Below are 18022 nucleotides of genomic sequence, written 5' to 3' on the forward strand. Positions count from 1 at the left end.
TCCTCTTTCTTGGGTTTCTGCTGCCTGAGGTATTCACTGAGCACTCGGTCAGTTGGGGCCATCTTCCCAATGTATTCTTGGATGTTCGTTGTCTCATCCTGGACTGTGGTGCTGACACTCACCAGTCCCCGGCCTGGTGAGTGCACAAAGTTTTTGTGCTGATGTTAAAGCAAAAGGAGGTTTTGCTGTTTGTAATTTGACATTCAGGGACTATTTTCCCTTAGCACTTGGTGCTGCTGCTCTATAACTTTATGTGGTCTTTGATTTCATGGCTGAGTTGCTGTTCTTAGTAAAGCCTCCCGCATTGCAGTAATTCCCCTTTCAGTTGATCGTGTAATATCTAGGAGGGTAGAAGTTTCACAAACTGACTTGTTGCATAGGTGGCATCCTATTACAGCAAAACGTTCAAATTTAGTGAGTTCTTTGGAACGACCCAGTCTTTTACAAATGTGTGTGAAGGCAGTAGATGAAAACATTGGAATTCAAAGATTAATAGGTTTGACCCAGTACTTTTGTCCATACAGTGAATATTGAATTGAGTTGAATTAGCTGTATTAATATTAATATTTGGATTTTATTTTGACTAAACTACCAGAGGTAGTAAACTAGAGACACTAGACGTGTGTTTAGTTCTGCATCAGATAATTATTTTGTATTTCTGACACTTAATTATGTGACAGAGACCAACATGAAGGTTTTTAAATGCAGCGTGAAAGCTCAGCAAAAATAGATATTCACAATATTAATCTCATTATTACTGTTTCTGCAGCATTTCCCACCAGACAGATGCTAATTCTGAGCTTTTTTTTTCATTAAAATAAAGAAAGATTTTAAATGTTTCATTTTTATCATCCTAAATAAATTTTATTGTTGTATTAAGAGACTAAAATCTGTATGTTTTAGACCATTAAAAAGTTCATTTGCATAATTGAGGCAAACTAACCATTTCATTTTGGCTCTATATTGGCTGGAGATAACATAAAGGCCAAGTCCTACTTCACTGACTCTGAGATGATGCACCAAATCGATGTGACACTTCGCTAAACATCTGTTTTTTATCGCCTTTTGGTTACATTAACATTGCACTGTCTAAATAAAGTGTTGGCCAAAGTCAAAGTGAACACTGTGTCCTTGGCAAAATAAAATCTATAAGTGATTCTGTTTCAGTTAGTTCAGCACTCATGCTTGAAACTGTGCGTGCGAAATGTTTGCCGTCGTCATAGTGACTCTGTCATTTACCTCCTTGATTAGAGCTGCCATGTAGAGGCAGGTGAGCGGCGTCTCCTCAGCAGGTTTCAGGACGACAGTGTTTCCACACGCGAGCGCTGGGCCCAGCTTCCATGCTGTCATCATCAGAGGGAAGTTCCACTGTGTACAACACACACGCGCACGCACACAGAGACACACACACAAACACCGGAAAAAGACATCATGCATCTGACACACTGGGTGGTCACAAGTCAAGTTCAATAACTCATCGCTCTTAAGTCACTCACTCTCATTTTCACTCTGTCTAAACATAGTCAAGTGAGAAAATGTTCTCGGCACTTGTACAGTATTTTCTCTTCCCACAGTATTCTGAGAAAGTCGGGAAATTGCAACACATGTGCAATAGACCCGTATCACTGTTCAACACACAGGCCTGTGTTATTTCTGCTTTGCACAGGAGCCCATGGGGCTCAACACAGAACCACACGCTTTCTGCACTCTTGCACAATCAACAGTGTCTCTTTCTCCTTGATCTTTTCCTCCTTTCTCATCATTCTTCTTTCCTCAAACACACTCTGTTAAATCCCTTAGCTCATTCTTCTGCTTCTCACTTCTTGTTCCCTTTTCCTCAAAGCCACCGGCACACTGGAGGGGGTGGGGTTTGGAGTGGTTGCGGGGGATTACCGGTAAGATTTAAAAACTGTGGCTGACAGGGAATTACTGGAAAATTCTGAATGTAATTCAGTACTTTTAGACGCAGCTAACTCCATCTTTTTTATTTTTTCTTCACACTTCCCTGTCATGTTTGCATGTCACTTTTCAGAAAAGTTATACTCACAGGGACAATTTGTCCACAAACTCCAATAGGCTCATATCTGGTAAATGTCAGATATTCTCCATCTGTAGAGGAACACACATGAGCAAAGAGAGAACTGGGTTATTTATTCCTAGCTTTAACACTTTAACAAAAAAGCACTTAATAGGAAATACTAAAAAATCCCTCTAAACACATGAAAAACGTCACCACCTGACTCCCCTGGTGTTGTTGACTCGACATGTTAATTTGCAAATGAATCCACATTCCTTGTTCCTTGTTGCTTTACCCTGGTGAGAGATTACGTTTCATGTGTGTAACTGTTTTAGGTCATAGAGATGGGTGTTATGCTGGAAAGGTTTGCTCATTCCTCTTGCATTACTTGAGTAAAAAGGAGGTACTTGCTGAGGGTGTGCCATGCTTGTTCATTTTTCAGAAAAACAATTCATATTGAGAAATGTGTGTATAAATTTGTTACCACAGTGGTCAGCTGATGATTGCTTAATGTTGCACTTGGACTGGAAGGATCAGTGGGGGGATGACAAGTCAAACAATCACGTTGACAACAGATACAAAACTTCAGTAAGATTCCCATATTTCAACTTTTTCTTTTTTTTGTCCGTGTATTCCAGTGTGGATCTTGCAAAACTGCTATTGTTTGTGGAATGAATCTATAAACCCAGTAGGCATGACATTTTCTGGAGGAACTCGAGTATCTGAAGCCTTGTTTGAAAGAATGACGCCTGCACATGAATTATATTTCAATTTGGCACAGGCGGTGTAAATGATACCAAACTGTACTGCCAAAGGTGCTGCACATAATGACACTCCCCATTCATTTCATGCCGTCTCTGATATAAATTTAACACCACAGTATCAGCATAACAGGCAAGACAAATAGCTGCAGAGGAGCAGCTCATGGTAGCTGTGTTGCGCCTCATTCTAACAGGTGAACAAACATGATTACTTACATCATACAGGCTACAGGAATACCCTTATTTATTTACTCTGAAAGCCTACAAGTGGAATAAAGCTTAGACCAAAGCCCTGGGAAAACGCTCGCCGTGGTTGGTTTGGCAGCAGCGTACAAGAGAAGCTTTGAGAGGGACAATACAGTGGTATCAGGATGTTTTCCATGTCCTCTCAGTCTCTCTCATTCTTTTTTTTCTTCCTTTTAAAACACACAGCCAACTTTCTTCTCTTCCACCCTCAGATTCAGCTGCTTTAGAGGGGCAACACTGGCAGCTGGCTCTAATGTGTTTAGATTGATTACCAATTTGTTACCTTCACCCGCTGAATGTAAGCTTAGCTTTCTGCAAAACTCTGAACACAATGAAATAAAAAGAGTGTTTTGTTTTACTAAAAAATTTAATAAATGGTGATGTCAATAGAGATGCCCCCCCCCCCCAAAAAAAAAAGATTTAAATTTCCTGTACTTGTAAAAAGCTTTGTAGTAAAATATTGCAAGAATTTATGCAATGATCCTAGTCAAAGGTCTCTAAAGTAGCTTAAAAGCAAAAAAAATTAATGTTGCACAACTTAAATCCCTATATTAATTGTGCATTCTCATGCTCCTCTACAGGGTTCCTATATTATAACATAGTTCTCCTGACTGTCCACATGCTTTTCAGTCAGCGTAGGAAAAGATTAACGGAGGCTACAAAGATTTTTTTTATTTTATTGTTCTGAGTGTTTTAAAATCATGTTTATAGCTGCTTGTCGTGTACCTATAGTGGAAGCGTCATGGTATTAATACTTTTAAGGATCTCTATAAAGATGTATTGTACAGGGTTTGCTATTCAAACTATTGCAAGTCATTAAACGTTCTACCAGCTGTGTGTGTGTGTGTGTGTGTGTGTGTGTGTGTGTGTGTGTGTGTATTATTGTATCTGTTCATGTAAGAAAAACTAACAAATATGTTAGGGGAACAGATTGTATTGTCATTGTAAACTTATGTACATTTGTCTCTCAATAAAAATATTTATTAAAAAAATAAACACCAATTTGCTGCATTTTTTATCAGGCACTGGTTGTAAATTATATAATAACTTACTAATCTAGGTCACTTTGTGTGGAACACAGTCAATATAATAATATATCCCAAATTCAATTAGCACATGTAACAATAATAAAAGTAAAGTTGATCAACAGACTTCAAAGAGCGATCGTATTGATTTTCCAGGTCAGGGAACTATTTTTTTATTTTGTTTTATTTTAATTTCATTTTCCTGACACCCCAGTAATGCACAATAACAATTAAAACCTTTTACTGATACCAAAAGGGTCTCAGAATAAAACCGTGCCTGCTAAAGCTCTCAGTAGAGTTAGTGGAGAATTTAAAGCTACTTTCAGCTGCTCACTTCTCACAACAAACAGCTAACTATTGTCTAAGAGGTTTGACACATTAAATCTGAATGACAGACTGTGTAAAAAATGTGCACAGTGTAACATCAACAATTGTTTGAGGAATTCTGTATTGAAACTTCAAGCTGATGCAAAGAGCGACGTGTTGCATTCATATTGAATTGATTTATCAACTACAGGTTGCCACGCCCTAAGGCATATCTTTCATTATCATAGATTTTCTCTAAATGGGAACTAAAAATGACAAAATAAACATCATGTTGCAATCTTTAAGCGTTTAACTGGTTTATTAATCAAGGAAAGTGTTTACTGAGGTCAAAGAGCAGATCAGAAAGAAAGTGATCTTTCTCATACACTTCTATACAGTCAGTCTTCTTTTTGCAACCAGAGGAGTCGCCCCCTGCTGGCCATTAGAAGAAAGAAGTAGATTTAAAGATCTTCCACACATGCTTCAGTTTTTAAATCCTGACTAATCATATATGTTAAGTTTGCAATTTCAGTTGAGTGTTGTTGCATTTTTTGTTTGTTTTTTGGTACCAAACAGTCAGAGGAACAAACACAAAAACACAAACCTGGCTCTTTCTTTAATACCATCTGACTAATCCTTTCTTTAACTGCTAGTACCCTTCATCTCTCTCAGTCCAAACGGCTCTTACCCATTGGAATGGAAGTACCATGGATCTTGTCGGCATATCCAGCAAAGTATCTCAGTGTCTTTATGGTTCCTTGGAGGTCCACAAACAGAGTGGGCAGGAAAGGCTTTCCACTGTCCAGTGACTCAATAGTCTGAAGAGAGACGAGGGACAAATATGTGATCTAACCTTGTGATCTTCACATATTTCCATACTGTTTTCTATCTTTTACACGCACCCACGGGTGAAATGTGACACAAGATAACACTTAACTACAAGTACGGCAGTAATATGCTCGCTTTAGGACATTTGCATGTATTTGTACTATCAAGCACAAAAGCAACTGTAGATCCTTCTTTCCAAAAGGCATAAAATGCATTTAATAACATGTGAGGAAAAATAAGAGAACATTCCCAGTATTTGTCCACTTACTGCTAGGTAGACACTGTCCCTCTCCACCAGGTCAGCCAGTTTGGACAGCAGTCGACCCCTCTCTGAAGCATCCATCCTTCGCCACACAGAGCCCAAAGAAAAGGCCAGGCGAGCTGCCTGCACGGCTTTATCAACGTCAGCCTACAGGGGGAAAAAACATGTCACTTCATGATCTGTCTCTGCATTTTAGCAGGCCTACATCTAACATAGAAGTGTATATGCTGAATGCTGAAGATGATTTGTCTCATATTGTGCTTTTGCTTTTCTTTAATATTTCAGATCCAGCTATTTCACTCATGTATGACGGCTAAAGACTAGACTCCAGGCCAACACTATAGCTATACCTGTTTAAGCATGCAACGCATGTACCAAAGGATAGCGTCCTTACTGCAGGAGCCAGAGTTGGAGTTCATTACAGACCATTTCCTGCATGTTTTCACTCTCTCCCCACTTTCCTACTCTCTGCACTGCCCTATCCAATAAAAAGATGGTTAACCTTTTACAGGGCACTCACTAAGATACACAGAAAGTCTCAACTTTAACCCTAAAGTGTGACTTTTTTTAATCTTTGCGATGCAAATGAAGTGATATGTTTCCTGATTATGGGTAAACCCCCCCACCTTTCATTGTTAGACTCTCCAGCGCTGAAACCTAAGTACAGAGAAATTCATTATTCTTTTTACTGTACTACATGTATTTAAGGTAGCTCCATTATGCTTTTCAAATATATATACTGTTACATGCTCACTTTAAACATGGCTTAAGTTTCAGAAAATTAGGTCATCATGTATAAAAGTAATCCCTGTGAGCCAGAAACTCCAGACCTCACTGCATGCTCAGTTTACACCAGCTTTTTTTTTTTTAACTCTTGGCTCTGTGTGATGAGAAAGAGAAAGAGAGGGCATCCTAACGTTTTCATCTCAAAGTACTGTACTGTGAGTACAGAGGCCACGCTGGCAGCTGTTCAAACCCGCTGTTTGTGAGAGACAGCCAATCAAAAGAAAACTGGCTTTAAGTGGGAGGGGCTAAACTGATGAACTAAGGGAATGGAGCAAGGCCAAGTATATGATTAATAAAGATAACACTGAACTATGAATAATTTAAAGCTACTCTTTTAAAGCCCAAGAATAAAAATATGGAGCAAATGAATTAAGAAAAACTTTAAGAATAATTTGTTATTTCTAGCTGCATTTATCTCTTCTGTGTTTGCACATCATGTGAATGTATCTGCTGAACATCAAGGGTCTTGTTGAGGTTTTACTTTCTGCTCATGTTGCTTTCTGTCCTTTGGGATCATCTGCCCCACCCCATGAGGTTCACTTGGGTTACCCTCCCACCTGTGTGTGTGTGTGTGTGTGTGTGTGTGTGTGTGTGTGTGTGTGTGTGTGTGTGTGTGTGTGTGTGTGTGTGTGTGTGTGTAGGTTTCTTTATCTTTTCTGTCTTTTTTATCTTTTTTTTATCTTGTATATTGTCTAACATCCACTAAACGCTTGCTTTTGTTGTTTAAGCCTGCACGCTAGTCCAACATGAACAAGTTAAAAATTAGTTTTACCAATAAAAACTTCTACATCCATCAACAGTAATGACTTTAACCATTTACTTGGTTTAACTATACTTATGTAATGTAATACTTATAATAATACTCCACCATAAAACATTGTATAACATTTACCTTGTCTGCTTCCTGGACTTCACAGATCTGCTCTCCAGTAGCCGGGTTGTAGACAGGGAAGACCTTTCCACTAACAGAGTCCTGCCATTCATTGTTGATGAAGATCTGCAAAAAAAGAAGAAGATAATTTGGGCATTTTAGTAAGAGATATAACCCATTTTAAATTCATTAAATAGGCAAAATTATTATTGGAATGTATCCTTTTCACACGTAGCACTGAAAGCCTGAAAAGGCAGTTTCCAAACATGCTAAGCATGAGCGTGCAACAATGGCTGCTCTTTTTTTTATTTAAAAATATTTATATTATATTAAGTAATGCGTTCATTTCACCATTTTGCTGCAGCTATGTGCTTGTGGACTGCGAAAGAAAAACAGCTCTCACGCAGCGACACGTCCAGGGAGAATCTCTGGAAATCTGGACACAGATTCCTGTCTGTTCAGCATTGCTCTCTAGGGAGTGCTCCACCATCCAGACAAAGGGGGTGGGTGGATGTGGGGGTACAGATAAATCCCAATCACACACTCGACCCCCACCCACCTACACAATCCGCCCCCCCACCCCCCAAGCACACAGACACACGTTTCACAACATCGCTGCTCGTTTACGAGATCATAAAACACGTGCTGCACTTGGTTTCTGTGATGCGTTAAAGCAAGTCTTCCGTTAAACAGCAAGTCCTTGGATTCCAACACGAGACATATGCAACGTCTTTGCCGAGCAAAAAGAAAAATAAATGTTTACACAACTCCAAAACTGAGAGTTATGACACAGAAGTACATGTGACGCCTTTTACATATGTAATTTTAAACGTACCTCCAGCATATTAGGTCAGCGACAAAAACCTCCTTCCCCGCTGACATGTTTGGATTCATTAGGCTGACTTACTCACACTGTTTTTAATGACTGTCAGTCTGCCTGATAGATAGAGTGCAAGGAGAACATCTGCTGGCACAAATCCCTCTGTGTATATATTCGCTCTTACCCTCCTTCTACTTTAGAGGAGTTCTGATGTACTGAGAGCAAACCTGAGAGCAGGGTTCAAGTATCCCACTGGCTGTAGCCTCCCTAAACTCTCCAACATGTTTACCTCCATAAACGCCGGGCTTTAAGTACTATTTAATTGGCTGTAAAGTGTTAGCTGTGTTTACTTTCGGGCTGGTATAAAATGCCGAAGTGCCTGAAAACCGTTGGAGTCACAGTAAAAAAACATCACTCTGCCCCCCTCCCTCCCTCAATCCCTCCTCCGTATCATTCCCACGGCTCACTGGCTCATAATGTGGACTCTGCATCTGATTACCTCGCATTCACGTGTTTAAGGTGTTCAGTATCTCCATGTACCACTTCACAAGGCAAAAAATTACAGTACACGATCATTTTCCTATCATTCCTTTGCACTGCTTACCCCCAAACCGTCCCCCACACAAAGGCCTGAGTAACTTCTCCCTCTACCAGCCTGGTATTCTCAGGCGCCTACCATCAGAGGCCACCTTTAATCTGCTGCTCATTAAGAGCACTTCATAAAATTGTCAGTAACAATAAGGAGCAGAGGGCCAGCTACAAAAACAAAAAGTCCTGTAGAGCACTGAATTAGTTTTTAAATTTATAGGGGCCACTGAAGTGGGGCGCCCTAAATCAGAGGAGCCCCCTGACAGCCTCAACAGTCCGAGCAAGAATGCAGACCATGGGTAGCTTTATGCATGGCGTAACCCCTCTCACAAGATGCTGCTAAAGGAGAACGGATGAAGCACGACAACAGTGGAGCAGGCCCCACCTAAATCACGGCCAGAAAAGGACAACTGTCAGACGCCGTTTGGCTCAGCCCTCTCGCTGGGCTCGGACTGGTGTTAGACTTTTGTCTCGTTCCATTGAGAGACTTGATTAAGATGACAGGCCGGAGTCGTAAATCAACTCTCAAGGTTTCTTAAAATTGCTTTTAGGATCATTTGGACGAGGGGCAAAGAACGCAAGGATGAAAAAGCAAGTGCAAGGGTTCACATTTTCAAATGACTAATTGTGTTTTCTTTCCCATTCCCTGCGGGGTCGTTACTATCACTTCACATGATAGGTTCATGTTTATGAAAGTCTGCGCTGCCATTCAGGGCCTAAAATCCCAAAAGTGCACGCAAGATGAAAGAAAATAATTAATATGGATACAAATAATCCCAGGTTTTATTTACTCTATATTTCATTTTAAACTAGAGGTATGAAAAACTCTTTAAAGATCTAGTTCAGCAGCTTTTTATACAAATGGGAGAGAGGATTAAAACTGAGTCCAATATATGTTGCTGGAATAATAACGAGGAGGCCTGATGTGGATGAGTAAGCCTATAGGTCAGGGCTTTCTGCATGGGTCACAGGGCAGCTGCAAACATTTAGCAAATCTCTTGCTTTTCTATAAAAATCGTCGGTCCCATCATCCGGTACGAGCCTGCGAGGGATGGGGATCACAAAAAGATGAGGCACAATATAAACAACCACAATTTAAGAAGTATTTTTTTCAATTCAGCTTTAATTTTCTGTAATTACAAAAAAACAACAACAAATAAATGAACGTTAAAATCAGGATTTGTTCATGTTACACAAAGTTTAAAATGTAAACGATGCCGACTTTTTCTTCTTCTTCTTCTTTTTCTCCACGTTAATAAAAACTTTGTGCGGTATTTGTGTCGATTCATTTTTTCGGAGTGAACTGTAACGGGAAGTATGAAATGCCAAAATACTTCATGCAGCCAACAAAACATCTGTTTGGCTCTTTGCTTCTTCTCACAGCTCACATGCTGAAAGAATATGTAAGGCTACTCGGTTCTCGTCGGTTGGACGGAGGGGGCGGGGGGGTTTAGGGGCGTGTGTGTGTGTGTGTGTGCGCGCGCGTGTGTGTGTGTGAAGGTTTACATACGTGTGTGTTTACACACAACACGCCAAGATTCCACAGCCAGATGAATCCTACGGGCACCTGCAACACTCGTCTGCGCAGGAAGTTTCATATCCTCCCCTATCACAGGACCTCTATTTCCTTTCTGGTTTTGGATGGCGTTCAAAAGTCTTATAATTACTACTGTTACAAGTGAGTGGAGAGCATGTGAAAGTGGAGACCAGCTGGTGTTTTCTTTTTTTCTTTTTTTTTCTCCTACTCCTCTCCACATGTCTGACACCGTGGAGCCTTCATGTTTTTCATTCACACACCCAGAGACAATGCCACCCTGCCCTCCCGGGTTTGGCAAGGGCGGCCTCATTGTCACTGCCTGGCCAACGCCTTTGTCTCGTCAATTTGAGTAGGCAACTGATAAAGGCTGTTCGTCCTGACAACGACGTTAAGCAAGAAACAAGCTGAACACAACGCACACCTTTCTAATAACATCCCCAGAACTGATGCTGGTGCCAGTGTGACAACGTTTCTGGGCAGATTTATTCGGCCGGCAATGAATCCCAACACTAACGCTCAATTTTTATCAGACTCAATATGAGTATTATTTACTGCAAAACCTAGAAGAGCTTAATCTGCAGTCCTAATGAAAGACAGAGCAAAATAAAACAAAGAAAAAAAACCTCGAGACCATGTGCGGCTTAATTTCCATGAATCAACAATAAAACTGACCTCTCCTCTCACTCGTGGTGTTTTTTCTACCATTTGAGGGTTGATGGGTTTCCTGTGTACTTAACCACTCTTTATATTTCAGGTCAAGGGAGGTTTTAAAGAACGTTTTAACATAGTTTCACTCATGGGATCACTGGACAAGGAGGAAGTAATTTATAAAGAAATGTCATGCTTTTTTTCCACGGACAAATAAACATCTAGAAAAGCGGTCTCTGCTGTGTCGTGTTGTGCTCGCCGGCGAAAAAGAGCCCATTCCAACAGATTTATGAAGCCAAGTGTTTTTCATAATGACACCGTAAGGATTTACACGTTTTCTTGTCAGGAGGGCCGCAGACTGAAGGTATGGGAAGTTAACAGGGTAACCTCGCTGTCACTGCTCTTCCTTAAAAAGTGATTAAGAGACAGGGGACATGATGTTGACGTGTCTGCTAAGATGATAATTTACACTCGCTGCACAAGCAGGCATTTCACACCAATGGACACATTAATGGCGGTGCACACTTACCCTGTCACAATCAAAGAGATGTGTTTTAGAGAGTACGCAGCCATGTGTGTGCGAACGAGGAGATTGTGAAAGCAAAGGCACAGAAAGGAGGGAGGGGATCTTGCTGTGCTCGTTGTGATAAATCATTTAGTTGCACAGTATCCACTAACTTTGCCTCTGTTTGATCTTGATCGCGGTAAGATGGTGGTTTTGAAGTGAAAAACTCCAGAACTGCAGGTCAGACTCTGGCAAGGCAGGGCCACTAACCCACACAGTGAGGCAGGGTCATAATTTACACCCCGGTGGACAGCACCTAGCATCGGGGAGCCCCAAGCCTCCATCTGTACTATCTCAATCAGTGACAGATTGATGGAGTCTCTTATTCATCCACACTGAGTGGATGTCTGTGCATAGACTGCTTTACAAATTCATGGGTCTTCATCAGAGGGGCTCTGCACAGGTTCCTATGGTGAAAGTGCACTAATGCCACCACGAGTAAAGCAACAATGAAAATTTATAACTTGATTAGATTAAGAGATCTGTAACTCAGACGGTGAACAAGGCCACTGAATCTGGTCCTTGTCAGTTCTTCAGATGCGTTCTCACTTTATTTGTGCTATGAACACAAATACAAAAGTGCATTTTTATCAGAAGCTTAATATTAACATTTGTGGAGCATTCTTGTAGTTTATAGTCTCTAATAAAGTCTCTATAATATCAGAAAGACAAGACATGTGCAAACGTTTAAGAATAAATAAATAAAAATGTCGTAAAATACCTCTAAATTGTCTCTTCTCACCACACGTAAAAACATTTTATAGACTCTTCATCCACAGCAGAAGAAACAAAGCTGGGCCTTTCTTGTTAAATTTGTCCCACCGAGTGTCTGTTTTAACAAGTCATTACCACTCAACAGTGTGAAAAACCACAACAAAGCCACAAGTATCACCTGCTACAAAGAGCAGGGATACTTTCTCCTTAATTATTTATCAGTCTTTCTCCTCTCCACTTCTGGCACAAGTGGAAAATGTCAATAAATAGCTATCATCGTCCTCTTATTTATGGCTTCCGTTGTGGTAATATCAGGCTTTAAACTCTTTCTGTCTTGTAACCCAGCTGTTGGATCCTTTTAATAATAGAAATGTGGGGGTAGAGGATGGGAGGGGGTATGCTTTCTTTTCAAGGTTTTAGAGTATTTATTAAAACTACAAAGTCTCCTGAAGGTATTAAAAAACTATAAATGCCACTTTAATATGATTTGCATCCAAGCAGGAAGATATCTTGATACGATCACACAATTTCACTATGAGTGGTTTGTGACTTGGTGAAAAGGACAAGGGGCAAACCTTGGCTGAACTATCCCTTTTGTTTTAATCAAATGCTTCCCTGTTATAGATCTGTTGAAGCACGATAATGGATCAGCATATCTCTGCTTCCGGAGTCATCTGATCTTTGCATTGCAAAGCAAAGAAAAGTCACTGCGATCAAAGCTTGATTAAAGTTTTTGAATTCTCATTAAGTTGGAAAAAGTTTCAGATGCCTTTATGTTGCAGAAAATGTGTTTAAAAATCATATTTGAGGGAAAAGGACTGCATCAGTGAACAATGTGGGCTGATTCCTTTGCAGTCAGCAGGGAGGAGAACAGGAACAGGGTGTGAGGAGAGTCCACGCCAGGGGTGCCCATAAATCAGGGCCCTTCTGCCCCCTATGTCCACCAAACCATCAGGGACTGGATGATCCAAATTCCTGGGGGTTAATTCACCAAGTCGCTTCCTAAATTTCCTCCTGTACACTGTTGTTTCCACTCCTTTAACTAACATTCTGCACTGAGAGGGAATGAAAAGCTTTTAGCAGGACAACACACACCATTGTCTTTACAGGGCAGCAGTAGTGTGCCCTTTGCACTTAAAACACTGAGGTATGTGTTAACGCAGAGCAATTATAAAAGCAAATGAACTTCCACCACACTATCATCAGCCTGTCCTCTGCACGAGATGCCCTTTAATCTTACAATCATAAAAACACTTGTTCTGCAGCTAAAAGACTGTTTTAGTAGCGACAAAGTGCAGCAAGACACAATCAGGCTGCTCAGACTGATGATCAAACCTCTGTTACTGATACTGTGAATTTACCTAAAAGTGCAGCAACATAAGCATGAATAAAAAATAAAACTGAAAGAATGAAGATAATCTAGACATCAAACCAAATCAAAACAACTCATATCATGCCAGTTTTTCATGTGACTCATCACTTGTGGTGAAGACTCACTTTCAAAGCCCAGAGGCTTAAAGTGACATCATCCGATTAATTTATGTTTTTTTGTTTTGTTTTTTTAAGAGACATCTATTTATTCAAGCAGGATTAAGCAAAAATTCAACCAATACTTATATATATATATAATAATATTATAATATATATATATATATATATATATATATATATATATATATAATATATATATATATGATGAAATGAATCAGAGTTCCAAATTCTTTGTTTGACTCATAGCTCCTGTCTTCTTCCCACCCACACACACACTTTTGACTGCTGAGCCATATAAAACCCCTCAGAAAGCACCTTTAAAAAAAAGAAAAGAAAAGGGAAAGAACAATAGAAAATATATTTTAAATAAATTTTAATTCTAAACTATTTCCTCACTAAATATGTTGTTCTTAGATAAAAGAAACGGAAACATTTGACCTGAGTGTGCTGCCATCACTCATGTCATTAATAGAAAAATGCTTAAAGATCAGGTAGAAACTATTTTGGTTGCGGTTTTTTTTTTCTTTTTAGCTGATGCTTAATATGATCCTGGGCCGTAATAATAACAGTAAATCGACTCAGTGAATATGACGAGAACACATAAGAAGGAAAATAAAAATAGACTAAATAAAAACCAGTGGTTCAATACATGGTTCAAGTCTCCCAGTATCATTATTTTATACCCCTTTAAAGTATATTTTATAAATTGTTTTCCCACGCTGTAACCTGGAATGAGGTTGGCCTGTGATATTAGGGATAATGTATTCCAGATGGAATAAATATAAAAACTACATTAAAACGGCGGAAAAATTGGCCACGTGACTCAGTGTTGTAAAAGTTTAGCATGTGGTGCACTTCTTAAAACACGGTCAAACTATGACACGCCCTTTGTTAATACGTTGTTGGCGTCTACTTAAAATCATAGCCGTTGTGCAGCATGCGCACTTTTAACTACAAGCAAAACCAGGCCAATTAACCATGTTTAATTTTTTTTAAGAACAAAAGGCTGAACTGTGTTAGGAAACCAGTTGTGTTTCAAAACGCACGAAGCGATGGGCCTATCTAGAGACCACAACAATCTAAAAATATTAATCAAACGTGTTTTATCAGCCACACGCTCGTCACCGCTTCAGTGAGTCGCGCACGGGTTGTTTAAGATTTAATGATCATCTCTGAGCGCGTGCGAGCGGAAAAACAATCTAATTAAAAGTTGCAGCGCGCCAGGTTTAAAGCTCTAAAGTTCTGCTGGATCATTTTTCATCACCTCTAGTCTGCTTTCAGCCACACGCTCTGACACTGAAGCTCCAGCTGCTGACTCACAAACTCGCTTTACTTCTAAAGATTTCCAAGTTTAGGTTTAAGCTCTGCGCGTACAGGCTGTGAGTCGTTACGCGTAAAGTAAACTCTGCTCGGTCGGCGGCGGTTTGTGGAGAGACACAGACCTTGGTATACTTGATCTCCGGGTTGGGCACCGGTGAGGGCATCAGCTGGAGCGATGCCATGAGAGCAGCGGGGTCGCTCTTCACCTCTCCTGGGATCTCGATCTTACTGGAAGTCATCGCGGCCGTCTCTGCGCTCGTCTTGCCTGCCTGCGCCTCTCTGGGTTTTTTCAGCACAGTTCTGATTGAGATTTTGGACTCCTTCCTGGGTTTATAGCCAGGTGTCAGCAGCGGTTCATTTTCATTGGGTAAAGAAAAGGGCTGTCCTTTTGAAAAATAAATTCAAGCATTTACATAAAGCCATGCGTGTTAAGGAGGAGGAACACATCCACCCCACCCACCTCACACTCCCGGTGCACTCAGTTTCCAGTGTTCTCACTCACCAACAGCTGACGCTTTTCCACACTAATTCATCCTGTTACATGCACAAATAGACCACGCTCATACTCGAGAAAGTCTGAAATGGATTGTTATGATAGTCACAAGTGTAGTATTACTCAATGGTAATAACAATTCAGCATGTAAAAGCTATGCCAAGTTTATATAGTTAATATAAATGGGCCCTTCAGGGAAACAGAGAGTTACTAAAGCGTAATAGCCAACATATTTGTTGGGTAAACCAGTCTCGTAACAGGGTCCATTAGTTTCTGGAGCTTATCGCTTGCTCCTTCGCCGCAAACGGAGTTTGCCCTGTTGTCTTGCAGTTGTAAATGTGCAAATATCGGTCTTTCTGAGCCCTTTGAGCGCCTTGCTTCGGCTCAGATTAAAAGTTAACTCTGTCTCTCGGATCCCACAGTCAACAAAACAACCCCTCATACATAAAGCACACCATAACCTCACACTTACACCGTCATTAACCGTTTCCTAAGTGACATTAAAGTGTCGCACCACCTTTCGCCTCACAGTCACCATGTAGTCCTATTTGCCTAACACAACCTCCCCACGGCCTGAGATGTCATGCAAATGCGCACTGGAGCAATTGTTCCTGGGTGCGGGGTATTGTTGGCACAGATTTGTCCTGCAGGTGATAATTCCTTCCAGCGCCTCCTTCAAAACCGGCCAATATACATCCTCCAATTAGCCGCAAGAGGCCCTATCTGGGAAAGCTAAAGGATTTAAAGAAAATCCACGCGTATTAACACATCCACAACAAATAGACCGTCATACTTAAATGTGACGTCACTCACTCAGCAGTTTGTGGGTGAATGAGGTGCTTATTTACGATTATCTGCTCATTAAGTTTGGCGGAAATGTGAAGAAACGACGTGGGGGGAGAAAGTGTATCTAGCAGGGCTTACTGAAGAGGCGTGAATTTCAGATTTCATAACGCGGGCCTCTTGACAGCACAAAGGAGTTTGAGACAGATGTAGGTCCATAATTTGCAAATCCCCGCAGGATGCTTTTTCTCCATCAGCACATCACTCTTTTTCTCACAGCATGGGCGACACTCTCCAAGTGTCTGTTTCACATCAAAGAGGACGGCTCCGAAACTGTGACATTGATTAATGGAGTCAAAACATCCCATTCTCAGCCTGTCGTCTCACCTTTTCACAGAGCGCAGTGAACGGAAGATAAGGCATACCGGGGAGACGGTGTGACAAACGTGTAGCCGCCACTTCAACACTTCAAATGTTTTCATGGAGCTCCCTCTGTTGGACGGAGAGAGCCCAGGACTCTGCAGGGTCACACACGTTTACATGAGTCTGAATAATTGGAGAGAGCGACTCGATAAGCTGAAGTGATGGGAACACGAAACGATAACAAATGGAGGCATGACCGAAAGCCCAGGATGAGTGCAAGGAGCGCAAACCCTCCTGAAGGAAGGCTGAAAGAAGGTGAGTGGGAAAGCATTTCAGAGAGAAAAAAGGTGAGTCTCCCCCGAAATGAACCAGCATCGCTCCCAGTTGCCCCCTAACGAATTACAGAGAGTAAATAAGCGACTAATGGATGGTGATGAAGACCTCTGAAAGTTACGAAATATTTTATTCACAAAATCAACCAAAAATTTTTATGGACTCAATTTTTTTCCCATAAGTGAGATTAAAAATGTAAAAAAAACAAGCGTAATAATACTGATGGAAAGACGCATTAAATCAAGAAACGAGGCTGAAGATAACCTGTTAAACCCTTAACCGAGGTTAACCTCTTATACTCGGTAGATTAAACATATTTTTTAATATTTTAATTTTTAAACTATTCTCAGTTTTATTTGGTTATTTGATGGCGCACACATTTGTAAATATCTTAACTCTAACTCCCCCTGTGCACTAGTTCGTCTACTTTGCGTAAATAATTTGATTTTATGATTTAAACCGAGACAAAGCTGCTTGTTATTTAAAGGTTTAACATATGTTGATGTAAGGCGGCTGCTCGAGCACCAAATAGAGAAGCCTGTAATTCCTATCACGTTCTGTTAAAATACACACACATAATCTTTTTTAAATGTAACTTCAGACCCGAAAGTCTTTCAAAAAAAATAAAATAAATAAAACTAGTCTGTTTGGGCTTTTAAAAAAATCCTCTGAAAGCCCAATAGAAAAATCCGTTTTATAGGGTTATATTTAAATGTACTTATGAGTAAATCCCTCAGCTAGAGCTCATTAAAATAAGAGATTTTTTTAGAACTGTTGCAGCTATGAAATTGTATGGGTGTAAAGTAAAATATGTGTGCTTTTAGGTCACATTTCCCATGGAACTTAAGTATAAAATGTTATGTTATTTGAGGAGCATATTTAGCATTTTTTGCCTTTTGTATATTTCAAATTAAAACTTTAAAGTTCTCTTCACATAAGATCAGTTGCTTAGTACCGCCTATACATGCAGTAGAAATCTTTATTTAAGCTGCAAAATGCCGTAACTGGCTCAGACTCTTTGTGCCAAAATTCATAATTTGCGTCACTGAATGTGCTACAAGTGACTTATGATAATTTCTGAAAAGTGGCCCGACATGTTTTCACTGACACTGGATGTGCTGTGGTTCTAAATCTCTAAGAGGAAAGATAACTGGCCGCTGTTGTGTGTTTAATTCCGATGCTGAGCACAGGGTTCAACCTATAACTTGTAAAGCAAAAGAGCGCTAACACGTGAGGGGAAATCAACTGCCCTGCGATGATCACGT

At 40.3% G+C, this 18022-nt stretch overlaps 1 protein-coding gene across 1 annotated transcript in view; it reads right to left on the reverse strand.

Annotated features, from left to right (window-relative positions):
* aldh1a2 (aldehyde dehydrogenase 1 family, member A2) overlaps positions 1-15138 on the reverse strand; it is a 31691-nt gene extending 16553 nt beyond the window's left edge. The window contains exons 1-6 of the mRNA XM_005929591.2: positions 14908-15138; positions 7124-7228; positions 5452-5592; positions 5044-5173; positions 2048-2109; positions 1240-1368 (exon numbers count right to left, since the gene is read on the reverse strand). Of these exons, the coding sequence (XP_005929653.1) occupies positions 1240-1368; positions 2048-2109; positions 5044-5173; positions 5452-5592; positions 7124-7228; positions 14908-15024 (684 nt within the window). The 5' untranslated portion in view covers positions 15025-15138. The remainder of the gene's footprint in view (positions 1-1239; positions 1369-2047; positions 2110-5043; positions 5174-5451; positions 5593-7123; positions 7229-14907) is intronic.
* Between the last annotated feature and the right edge of the window lie 2884 nt (positions 15139-18022).

Source organism: Haplochromis burtoni, unplaced genomic scaffold (assembly GCF_018398535.1).
Source record: "Haplochromis burtoni strain Fernald_Lab_line unplaced genomic scaffold, NCSU_Asbu1 Contig_50, whole genome shotgun sequence".
NCBI classification, from domain to species: Eukaryota; Metazoa; Chordata; class Actinopteri; order Cichliformes; family Cichlidae; genus Haplochromis; species Haplochromis burtoni.